At 34.6% G+C, this 12,306-nt stretch overlaps 1 protein-coding gene and 1 pseudogene across 1 annotated transcript; one reads left to right on the forward strand and one right to left on the reverse strand.

Moving 5' to 3' along the window:
* Positions 1 to 693: 693 nt before the first annotated feature.
* On the reverse strand, positions 694 to 2,408 carry LOC132619047 (protein DOG1-like 4). The gene is made up of 3 exons (XM_060334028.1): positions 1,726 to 2,408; positions 940 to 1,187; positions 694 to 829 (listed from the first exon to the last, which is right to left on the reverse strand). The coding sequence occupies exons 1-2, from the start codon at positions 2,176 to 2,178 to the stop codon at positions 960 to 962; spliced, it is 681 nt and encodes a 226-aa protein (XP_060190011.1). The 5' UTR covers positions 2,179 to 2,408; the 3' UTR covers positions 694 to 829; positions 940 to 959.
* Positions 2,409 to 4,054: 1,646 nt separating this feature from the next.
* Positions 4,055 to 11,143, forward strand: LOC132619383 (uncharacterized; annotated as a pseudogene).
* The last annotated feature ends 1,163 nt before the right edge of the window (positions 11,144 to 12,306 follow it).

Here is a 12,306-nt window from a genome sequence, read left to right on the forward strand (position 1 = left end):
ATAAAATAAAATTCGCAAGGTAAAATTTTCGCGAGGCAGAAGTTTGCAAATCTGACCATATAAATTCTGCCAATTTGGGCCTTAAGGCAGAATTTGCATGGGCAGAAATTCTACCTGTGCCATGTAAATTCTGCCTGAAGGTCAAAATTTAAAGACCACCATTTTGAGGGATAAAAATTAAAGACCACTCCCAGCGAAGGGTAATCATGCAAATTGCCCACACAAGTTCATGTTTTTTTTTTTTTTTTTTTTTTGTGCGGAACTAGCCGTCTTTTGGGGGTGGTCTTTAATTTTTGTCCATCAAATTGCTGGTCTTTAATTTTTGTCCTTCGTTTGAAAAGGCGACCGAAAATATCTCGAGATTATGGGTTCGAATCCCTCTCAGTAAAAAAAAAATTCGCAAGGCAAAGCTTTTACAAAAATCTGCCTTATGCAGCAGACTTTGTCTTAAGCCATAACTAAAAGTCTGTCAGTTCCGGCAGAGTTTGCCTTAGTCCGCCATCTCCTGCATAGATTCTATGTAACTTCGCCCGAATAGGCATAGGTTCTTTGCAAAAATATTATTATTTTTTACTCTGCTGAGTTTCGATATTTTCGATCACCTTTTTAAGCTAACGACAAAAATTAAAGACCAGCAATTGAGGGCCAAAAATTAAAGACCAGTCCGTACGAAGGACAATCGTGCAAATTGCCTAAGTTCAAAGCACAGCTTACGTATTACAGAATGTTCAACAGAGCGCCACGTATTTGTGTCGTGGCAAAACAACAAGTTTTCTGTGCATGTGAGCAAGTGCTTATTAGCTAACACCTTTCATTGTCACTCGTCCACCTGTAAAAGCAAAAAAAAAAAAAAAAAAAAAATGGAAATCCAATTTTTCTTCTCTAATTTGAGAAAAATTTCTTGGATAAAAAACAAAAATAAAGTAAAAGCATGCAAACCAATTTGCATGACGAACAATTCATGGATTCCCTCTTTGACGGTCATGATTGATTCCCCATCTACGGATTCCAAACAGCAAATGCGCCGATGCGATTAAAAATTCCACTGCTTGCTGTGGCGTTAATAGCTCCACCAAATTCTCTATAGTCTTCATCCTTAGTTTGTCTGCTTTCTCTAAAATCTCCACTAACATTTCCATCTTCGTATCTATATCTCCCATCAACCCAATTATCTCACTTGCACCATCCTGCATGTACCATATGATAAATTCAACACGTTTTTTTTGCAAAAGTGGATTATAATTGACTTCAAATAGACAAAATTGATGATTCATATAGTTAGATCCCAAGTATTTTGAATCTGCATACTTTCGAATTGAGATTCAATCCTTGAATAAATAAATGACAGACACGATCAACTGATATTGATCTAGCCATCAGAATTGAGGCCTAGTTGATCAAGGAACAAATAAGTGACAAGAGTGGCCGAGTGGCCATGGTACCACGAACAACTGAGATTCAGCTAGCCATATGAGGCCTAGTTGATCAAGGAATAAATAGATCACGGAATAAATACGCAACAAAGTATTATAAGTGACAGAGGTCATAGCCATATGAGGCCTAGTTGATTAAGGAATAACTACGCGTATTATAAGTGACAGAGTTGACCTTGTTACCACGATCAACTTGGATTCAGCTAGCCATTAGAATTGAGGCCTAGTTGATGGAGTGATATAGATATCTAAAGAAAGAAAAAGAAAAAAAAAAGAGAGAGATGAGGATTGCCTGCCAATCGGAGAGTTCATCAGCGATAGCATTTTCTTCATGCACTGCTTCACATTGAAGTTCACTAACACGGCGAAGTTGATCAGGCGACAGGTCACCAAGATCACCATATCGAAGACCACGAAGAATGTCGATGATATGAGACTCAAACAAAATGCTGGATTCGGTGTAAATAAGGTGGAAAGCAGTTGTTGGTCGCCAACCAGCAATCCAGTGGAGAGATCGTTCGAGAGAAGTCGACCAAGGCGCGGCGAAAACGGAAAGGATGTCATTTTTTGCAGCTAAGGACTTGACTCGATAGTACTCGTAATAGTGAGACATGACTTTTTGGACTGGTTGTTGGTGCAACTCACGGTGTTGGTCATTGGTGGCGGGTTTAGGGGCTTGGTTAAGTTGATGGACTATTTCTTTGAGTTGATCGAGCCATGTTTGGTAGAAACGCTGGAAGCTCATCTCTACTTTTTTTTCTTTTTCTTTTTCTTGCTTTCTTAGTGTTCCCTTTTGTTGCGTTCTTAATTTGTTTGGAGAGTTACAGAGCAGTGAGAGGTTTGAGTGGGGTGAGTGTATTTTATGGGGCTTTGTTACGTATTCAAGCGGAGGCGTATGCTACTTTTATTTGGAACTTTGGAAGATTATAACTGGTGGAAAGTAAGGGCGTACATGGACCGGTTGGTTCGGATTTTTCAAATACCAAATAAAATTAATCGCGTCAGGTTTTTAAATTTATAAATCAAACTAATAAAATTCGGGTTTTTTAACTTTGGGTTTTCTCAAGTTATTCGATTTTTTCAGTTTTTTCGGGTTTTTTTCCGAAAAAATCTTCATACAAAACATATGACTTTTCCTTCAAATATTTCTTTAGTTTTAGTAAGATACAACTATATAACTAAAGTGTTTCTTAAGAAAATAACACAAAATGTGAGATGGGAGATGACATCGTATTAAAATATTCAACAAAAGATAATAAAATCGGTTAAAATAAGTATTGCTAATTAATAAGCCATAAAGAAAATGACTTTAATCTAAATACTAAGTTATGCTAAAATAAGTATGGCTAATAAGTATTAATTACATGACAAAGAAAAAAATTAAGCTATGTAGTTTTACGCTCGAAATCAATTATGCAAAACTAAAGAATAGATATCCAACATTACTGTCATTCCTAGTGTTAGAATTGAATTTCTTTTGTTAGCATTAGTGTTGAGTTAGTTTTGATTTGGATTTTATTTGAGTTACTAACATCCATGGAATATAAAACTTATTGGCATTCAAAATTCTAAGTTTCAGCTTAAAATAATATGATAAAAGATAAAAAAAAACTATGAAAAAATTTAAGAAATATTTACAAATTACATTACAAATAAATATTTTTATGCATAAATTATTATTTTTATTGAATACACGTAATTTCGGCTCGGTTTGGTTCGGTTTGATTTTTTTTAGCTAAAATCAAACCACATCAATTATGATCGAGTTTTTTTTTTCAACACCAAACCAAATCAAACCAAACCACTAATCGAGTTTTTTTTTTCAATTTGACTCAGTTTATTAATTTGGTGCGATTTATCGATTTGCTTTGTACAGTCCTAGTGGACAGTATGGTTTCTTGGGAAGGATCTGTAAGGCGGTAGCTTTTCAAGCTTAGAAAAAACATCTGTTACTTATTTCGTTTCGAATCAGAGTAGTTGTCATGATATCCTCGAAAACGAGAACTTTAAATTATGTGAATTTTATTATTTTAACATTATTTTATTAAATTCATTATAAAAATTATAATTATTAATACATTTTATATGATTTTTAATATTTAAATTTTAATGATAAAATATAAATTGATATGATTTAATAGAGATTGTTAATTAAATTAACTTTTGAAACATGACAATTAGTTTGAGCCGGATGAGAGAGTAATATTTATTTAAATTTAAAAGCGGATGGTACTTTAAGACAATTGTCATTTTAGTTAAAGAGCTAAGAATGTATGATATTATTTTCTCTAGTCTCTTACTGGTTATTCTCAAAAAAAAAAATATCACTAACTACTTCTTTAAGAAAAAAGATAAGAATGACTTTCTTATTGAATAGGTTTAATTTAGTACTTCATTCGTTTTATTTTATGTAAAAGTGTTACTATTTAGGAATTTAAATAATTTCTTTAAATTCTTTTTAAATACTTATAGCTATGTTGACTTGTAGTAGTATTTTTCGTGTAATTTTTAAGTATATAAATATTATTTTAAGATATTTAAAGAATTTATACTTAAATTTATATTTAAGATTAAGTATTTTGATTTTTATACTTCGACACTTACTAACTTCAAGTCAACGGCTTAAGAGCATAATATTTAACTCATTGTTGTGGATTTGAGTCTCGGTAGAGATAGCCTTTTTACCCTTTTAAGCCACTTGACCAAGTTGATTGAGTAGGGGATTTCTCAAATTGAAGGTGTTGCGAGTTCCCTCGTTTTTTTTTTTTTTTTTTTTAAAATACTACTCAATATAGAGTTCAAAAAGCAAGAAGAAAGCACTGATTAAATTCCAAAATATGCTGAGTGATCCTTCATCGACTCAAATAGTTCTTATTTGTGACGACAACCTCATCCCATCCAAAGGAGGTATGGATTTGTCGAATTATATAGTTTGTAGAAGAGTAGTTTGCAGTTGTGCATTTGTTTGTTGTGCTTCCTTCTTTGAATTCCATCGCCAACTGAGTTTTCCAATGACTGCTCCAATATCTTTATATTGCGGCGCCCCACGTATATATATCTGAGTGAAGATATTCATAGCTAGCATATGCTCAGTATAGATAGTACTGTATTTTTCAGCCAATTAACGCTGCAATATCTCTTCTAGGTTATCAAGCTAGATAATATGAGGCACAGCGAGAATCTTTAATTTATGGATTTTGAATCCTAATTTTTTTAGTGGATTTAAATAGTTGTTTGTACAGATTAAATAAATTTTTTAATATCAATACAAGATTTAAGTTAAAGTTATTGAATTCTGTTGAATTACTAGCTACCTCTGCCACTGTAGCTCGCAGTCATAACGTCATAAGTATTATTCAGTAAGCAAGCTGCCAAGCTTAACATGTACTCATGTGCGTCTATAATTAATGAGCAGGCATATAGTCTAAGAGGAAAATCAGAAAACATGTCAAACCTGCTGACGGCGGCAGCGGCTTTGCTGCTTAATTTTTTTTTTTTACTTCTTGCAAATATGTTAGCAGCTTTGACCACCAATAGTTTTTTTTTTTTTTTTTTTTGGAACAAAAGGAATTATTACATCTACTTGGTGAATTTACAGCATATACCAAGATTTAGCAAAAATTGGCCACAAATCTATCATTGATAGCTAGCCAATGAGTCCTGATCTAAGGCGGATCAAAGTGCCATCCAGAGTGTTTTTTGGGCCTGATCCTGAACGAAGGAACTTGCATTCTGTCTATTCTAATTGCACCTCTGATATCAGGGGGGAGTTCCCTTTCATTGAAATAGATTACTTTCTCACTCAGTGAGAAGGTTAGCGTGTTTAGAGAGTAAGTCAGCAACGTCATTCCCTTCTCTAAAGCAATGTTGAACAGTGATGTTGTGTAGTTGAACCGCTTGTTGTATGAAGGCAATATCATTTTGGAATTTCCAAGGGACTTTGCATTTGGCAACAATCATGTTAACCACAAGAAGTGAGTCTAGCTCAAGGATAAGATTATTGAAGTTGTGATCCAAGCACCACTGAATTCCTTGTAAGGCAGCCTGAGTCTCCGTGTAGTTGTTAGTGGTGAAATGCACTGGTGAAGCAAATGTCATTACCATGTGTCCATTTCTCTTTCTAACGATGCCCCTTGCCCCTGCCTTGCCTTGGTCAACTATGTAACTTCCATCTGTGTTGAGTTTCCATTCATTATCTCCTGGATAGGTCCATAGCACCATTATGCTTCTGAGTTGAGATTTATAAGATTCTGAGATGTGACAAACGGTGTTCCAGTTCCAGCTGCTATCCATGGGACTGAATTTCCTTCCCATACTTGATTTGATCTGGAGGAGGATCTGCTGTTTGATTCTGAACACTGAAAAGTTCTTTTGTCCATATTTTTTGTTGCACCTGGCTTTCCACAATTCCCACACAACAATAATAGGAGTAACATATAGTAAAAACTTATGAACCTGATTATTTGCATGTATGGCCCACCATTGGTTTAAAATGGACATTAAATTTCTTCCTCTGGTCCGGAATCCAAGAGGAGTAGAAAAGGAGTTCCATACATGTATAGCCAAGTCTCCAGTAGAAAACATATGATTTAACGTGTCAGGTTTAGGGTGTATACAACATCTACAGTCAGAATCAGAAGTAATCCCAAACTTAGCAATAGTGTTATCAAAAGGAAGCTTTCTTTTTAGGATTCTCCAAGTGTTAAAAGAGATTTTGAAAGGGATATAGCTATGCCAGATCTTCTCAAGCAGTTGACATTCTGATCTCTTTTGTCTTAATAATTGAAATGCAAAGGAGCAAGTAAACTTACCTTGTGGACTTTGGGTCCATATAGGTTCATCTTTACCTTGTGCGGTGTTGAAAGGAACTGGAGCAATTTCTTGAGTGATCTGATTGTTGACAGTTTGTTGGAGTCTGTTGATGTTCCGGTCATTGTTGAGGAAGAACTCTTTCACCTTAGTGTTACCAGGTTTGTTGTTGTATATGATGTTAAAGTGTATGGGTCCTGATGGGATCCAGTTGTCCCACCAAAAAAAGAGCACTGCCCTCATGGATTTTTCAATAGATATATGGCTCAATTCTGATTCTAGTCGCAAGCATGTCTCTCCATGAGCTGGAGTCTTTAGGAACTGGCACCTTAGAGATAAGATTGGACCTAGGGCAGTATTTACCCTTTAAGAACTTAGTCCATAAATTAGCTTAATTTTGCATAAATAAGCTATACTATGTGTAGTAGTAATTAACTTGGTGTACAATCCATAATATAATTACGAAAATACTACAAAATGATGCATTTTCGGACATACTTGATTACACTTTGCATATCTATTTCCAAGGCAAGATAGCTCCAGAAAACAAGTTATCAGTAAGCCACATGCAAAACCAAGTGTACAAAAAGTCGTAAGGTCATTTCAATTTGTCCATCAATTCTTATGCCAAATTCATGCGCAGAGAAAATGTCAGCAGCTTGTAATGGTGGCGTGGGATCGTTTTTCAGCGCTTAGAATTGTCTCAGACTAAGCTCTTCGACTAAACGTATTGCTTTCGACTTGAATTATGTGCACATATATAAAAAAGGGATGTATAAACAAGTTGTGAAAAGATGACTTACAAGAATGACTTTGGATGATCTTAATTGAACTTTCGATCTCGCTTGTCCGACATGTGAATTTTCAAGTTCAACAGCTTTTGCCTGAAGGTTTGCATATGGGGCAAGCAATGATTTCCTTAGTATTTTTCACGATTTACAAAGCGAAAGATGGGCCGGTCTCTTCTAATCATTTCGTGTTAAGAAATTACACTCAATGATCTTGGAAATGAGTGGAATTAAACTTTTGACCCCCACTTGCCCCGTAGGAAAATCTTCAAGATCAAAATAAATTAATTAGTCAAAATAAATTATACTTAATAGGGTAACCGAGGTCAAAAGTTCTTGACTACCCACCTCCAAAATTATTCTTGTAAATCACCTGAGAAAAATAAAAAATAATCATTTCCTAGTCTTGTAATTAAAATATAGCCTTATATTCGAAAATCATTGAAAACTAACCAATTTTAAAATTCACGAAACTTTCATTAAGTACGAACTTAGAAAAGTGAAACTAAATTCGTCCATGATATTATGATGAAATTTCACTTTTTTAAAGTTATCACCTAGAATTTTCACTTGTTTAAGCTTGAAATTCATATAACTGCCATAGTGTTACCGCATTAAGTGTGATTACTTTTCAACAAATTTTTAAATACCGGTTATTTCTCAAAAAATCAATCCAAAAAGTGGCTAGCTCCTACAATTTTTACCACTAGTCCATGTGTTGTAAGTCCACAATAGTCGTGCAACTCTGTTTGCAACTAATTACTCTTCTTGACGTAGCCATTTAATCTTCTACAAAACGGTTGGAGTTAGAGGACCTGCTCAAAGGTTTTTTTTTTTTTTTTTTTTTTTTTGTGAAATGTAATTTAAACAGGTGGAAATGGGTGCCCTTTAGTTTTGATAGCAATACAGATATGAATACAAGAGATTATTTTTGTTATTGGGGACATCAACTTGTTGTTGAGTTATTTAGCAGGTTTGTTATATTAGCATGGATTTTAATATTTAAAGCGGTTGATAAAAAAACTAGCTTATTCCCTTTAGCAATTCCCATATTCTTAATAGATATGGTTCAAAAATCAGAATAAATGTGATTGGTGTATCATATGTGTGAGTCGCTCCTCCTAGTTCTATAGTTCAGAGAAATAATGTGGTTTTTGCTTTCTTTATGATTAATTAATTTAATTCTTTATTTATTATGCATCAGCAGCTACTAGCTGGGGTAGGGGATAAAATGGTGTAATTTCTGATACAGAATCTTCACTTCTCTTCTTAATCTCAATGCTTTGAAATAAGTGTTTATGCTCCTGTTTGTTGGTTATACCAATTTTTGACTGTTATTGTATCTGATTTCTCATTCGGCAAAGAAAGAAATTTGATAAAAGACTTGGTCTTTATAAATTATTACTAATTAATAGAAGATGCATGTTTCCACGCTGAAAAGGTTGTTCTGATTAATTCGTACTGATGTTAGTTGGTTCTATTATAAGATTTTTGACTTCTGATATCACTGGAGACACGAATCAGCTGCACATCTGTGTGTTGTTGGTATATGATACCAAACATGCTTTAGTAATTATGTTTTCATGTTGTCTCATCTATTCTTCAGAGCCTGGATTTGAGATTATCTAGTCTGCACATTATGCATATTTATGGCATCACAGCAGCTCATATTATTTTGAGTGTATTGGTTCCTCGGTTTTCCTGCTCATTGACTCCTACATATGTGATATTTAGGTGGAGCTGAAAGGCTAATCGTGGATGCCACTGTAGAACTTGCTTCTTTGGGGCACAAAGTTCAAATTTTCACAGCGCACCATGATAAAAGTCGATGTTTTGAGGAGACACTGTCTGGTAAGAGTATCTGTTTTCTATGTTATGGTCCTATACCAAAAGAATATCCATTGTACCCTTAAATGGGCTGATATCATTCAATACACTACACACTTTACAGGTGTCTTCTCTGTTTCTGTATATGGTGCTTTTCTACCCCGATGTAACTTTTACCATCTGCATGCAGTATGTGCATGTTTGTTGCACTTTGCATGTTATGCTTGTGACCTTTGTTTGATGTAGTTCTAGCAGATCAGGTCTCTGTTATTGTTCCACTGATGATGTCAAAGAAGTCGAAGGTATTGTATTTTCAAAAAAGAATCAGTTTCTGAGCTTTTAGCATAATAATTTATGGAGTTTACCTCAAGCAAGTTGTATTGTACTGCCATTTTCCAGATCTTTTGCTAGCACAACATACAACTAATTTTAGGAGGCTATATTACCCATTGACTTCATTGAAGAAATAACAATAGGTTTTTATTGAGCAGTCCATCTTTCTATCCTCGAGATTGTTTTCTCACTTCTATTGTTCAAATTTATTCATTTTTTTTAGTTTTATTCTAGTATCTAGTTAGTCTTTGATTGCATGGTCATTCTGTAGGTATGGCGGATTTAATCCTTGTTAACAGCAGGTTTACAGCATTTACTTTTGCGAAGACCTTCAAGAATCTAAATACACGTGGAGTTAAACCAGCTGTCTTGTACACTGCGGTCAATGTGGATCAGTTTCAGAAGCCTAATGATACCAAGTAACAGAATCATTTCCATCTCTAACAGAGGTTAAAGAAAATAACTCATCCATCAGATACTACTACAATTTCAGTTCACTTTGTTTTAGGTTGAGTTTTCTATCCATCAATCGCTTTGAGAGGAAAAAGCCACAGAATTGGCAATATCTGCCTTTGCAATGCTTGAAATGAATCAGGATCAAATAGCAAACATGGATGGTGTTTCCTTGACTATTAGTTTTGTTTATTTCTTCCCTAGTCCATTTATACGCATGAATATCAGACTGACATTTCTTTGCCATGTGGTTTCTTTCTCTTTATGTTTTTTGCTGGTGGTATGTATTTCGTATGGTTGAGTTGCATTATCACAAGACCAAGCAGGTGTATGCAAATTTTATTATTTTTCCTTTGGCTCTGGGCAATAGGTCGGAGGTGTAGTATGTGGAGAGTTGATAGCGTGATACATGTTGAGTATTCTCATTACATACAACAAGGATATCTAGAAATGCCCACAATCTGTTATTTATATGAATGGGAACTTTGACTAAAGAAAGTCAGCCTTGATCTCTGATTAAGGACAATCTGCTGTTAAGGTTGAATATATGGGAATTCCTTAGGGTGTTTGTCTCCATTGGAGGATTAGACTCACTTCTCTCTGGTTAAAGTTCCTAAATTGCTTTGTTGTTAACATTTTATCTAGATGGATATCTAGAATGTTGCTTTAGCTGAAATATAAATTATTCATTGTCTAGCTGCGAGTCTGGGATTTATGCTCAAATTTATTCTCCATGTTGAACGTTACAAGAATTTTGCTACTTTTTTTCTTTAATTTTAGGCGGCTTTGATAATTGCCTTCAAGAGAATGTGGAGTGCCTGGATGAACTGAAAAAGTTGGCTGAAAGAAAGGTGTTTCTCATAGGATCAAATTCATTACATCGTGCTCTACTGCTGAAAGAAATGAACTCCTTGCCCAGTGTCTATATTACTACAAAAAAATGAGTAATTTGCGAAGGTTGAAAGTTGCAATTCGCAGAGGTTTTAGCCTCCGCTAGTTGCTAAAAGAGGCTAAAACCTCCGCGAATTGCAACTTTCAACCTCCACAAATTACCTATATTTTATACACCAAAGGTGCGCCTAAATTTAATTACTCTTCACTGAATAATTCCAAACACGTTCTTTTCTTCAGAGAGAGAAAAGGCTCATTGGTATATATAGTCTAAATGGCCAAACTTTTTCTTTCTTGTATACTTGAAAAAACTAGGATGAGCATTTTGGTATTGTCCCGTTGGAAGCAATGGCGGCCTGTAAGTCCGTTATTGCATGCAACAGTGGCTGTCCAATACAGACGGTAAAAAATGGTGTAACAGGCTTCCTCTGTGACCTTAACCCACAAGAGTTCTCTTTAGCAATGGCTAAGTTCATTTAGGATCCTCGCATGGCAGAAACAATGGGGCAAGATGCCCATCAACATGTTACTGAATCATTCTCCACAAAGATACTTGGCCAGCATCTGAATAGATATCTCATTGATGTTGCTTGAGGTAAGGAGGAATAGCATCCTCTCGGTTTTTGTTAATCTCACACTCAATTGACCTATCAGGATGTTATCTGTAGTTTGATCAACTCCTCAGGGTAATATACCCCCATAGATTGCTCACAGATTTCACTTTTCTCCACCACAGAAACTTGGGGACATTAATAGTTTGTTCCAACTCTCAATCGTGATTTGTAGATTTTACAGACAACAAGAACTAAAATTACTTGCACCTCTCCTCTAATTTTCAGCATACCTTGACTAAACTACCATGTTTGCTATGGTTTTATTGGATGGTTTTGCTTTATCTTCTTAAATGAAGGAAAAACGAACCGTAGAGAATAATATAAAGCTCTTCAACAATCGCAAAAGTGCAAGAGAGACGTAAAATGAAAAATGAAGTGTAATAAAGAGGTTCAACAGATGAGGGAGGCTCTGGACAGCAAAATATTGTCCTCTATTAATTCATCTACCAATTATAAGCTCCCTTAAAAATTTAACGCCCTTGATGTTTGCACCAAATTAATGCATATCAAATATTTATTTTTTCATACACATATCACCACTTAACCATGGTTATGTGACTTGCATTCTCATTTATTTAATTACTAAAATTAAATTGTTTGATTTAGTGTAAATATTGAATGCGGATACTATAGGCTTTTTGGCAATTATATCTTTGTGATATGAAGTAGAACCGGCGCCCACGCTTTTGAAAAACAATTACTGTTATGAAATTTCAATTTTCACGTGTGAAACTCTAGAAATGTAAAGTGACTACTTGTGAATTTTACCCAATAGGAATTGATAAACAGAATCAAACCCAATTCCATTCATTTTATACTTCATAAACAAAATAAATTATATATTTCTCAAAGTATCAAGAGGGTAAAAACTTATCCGTGCCCGGTTGTTTACATCAAACAAATATAAGCATGCCGCGTGTTTGAATATAGACTTCTTTATGTTATTAATTAATATGTATTTTTACTTCATCAAATCACTTAATCATGTAAGTTGTAATGGTTTGATCTAAACATCTAATACATGAAAGTTTTACCGTATAAAGAGTGAGCTATACCGTATTCAATAACACTTCCCTTTCGAAATCTCAGGAAAGAAATTATTTAGCATACACGATATGATTAGTAAAGATCTGAGAGACTAATATAGAGCGTCTCATT

This window comes from Lycium barbarum, chromosome 11, assembly GCF_019175385.1.
Source record: "Lycium barbarum isolate Lr01 chromosome 11, ASM1917538v2, whole genome shotgun sequence".
NCBI lineage: Eukaryota > Viridiplantae > Streptophyta > Magnoliopsida > Solanales > Solanaceae > Lycium > Lycium barbarum.

What these genes read in the sequence shown, in the direction of transcription:
- LOC132619047 (XM_060334028.1), bottom strand. Translation starts at nt 2,178, where the DNA reads ATGAGCTTCCAGCGTTTCTACCAAACATGGCTCGATCAACTCAAAGAA. An exon ending in ATGAACTCTCCGATTGGCAG is followed by an intron (nt 1,188 to 1,725) that starts GCAATCCTCATC and finishes TGGTACATGCAG; the next exon opens with GATGGTGCAAGTGAGATAAT.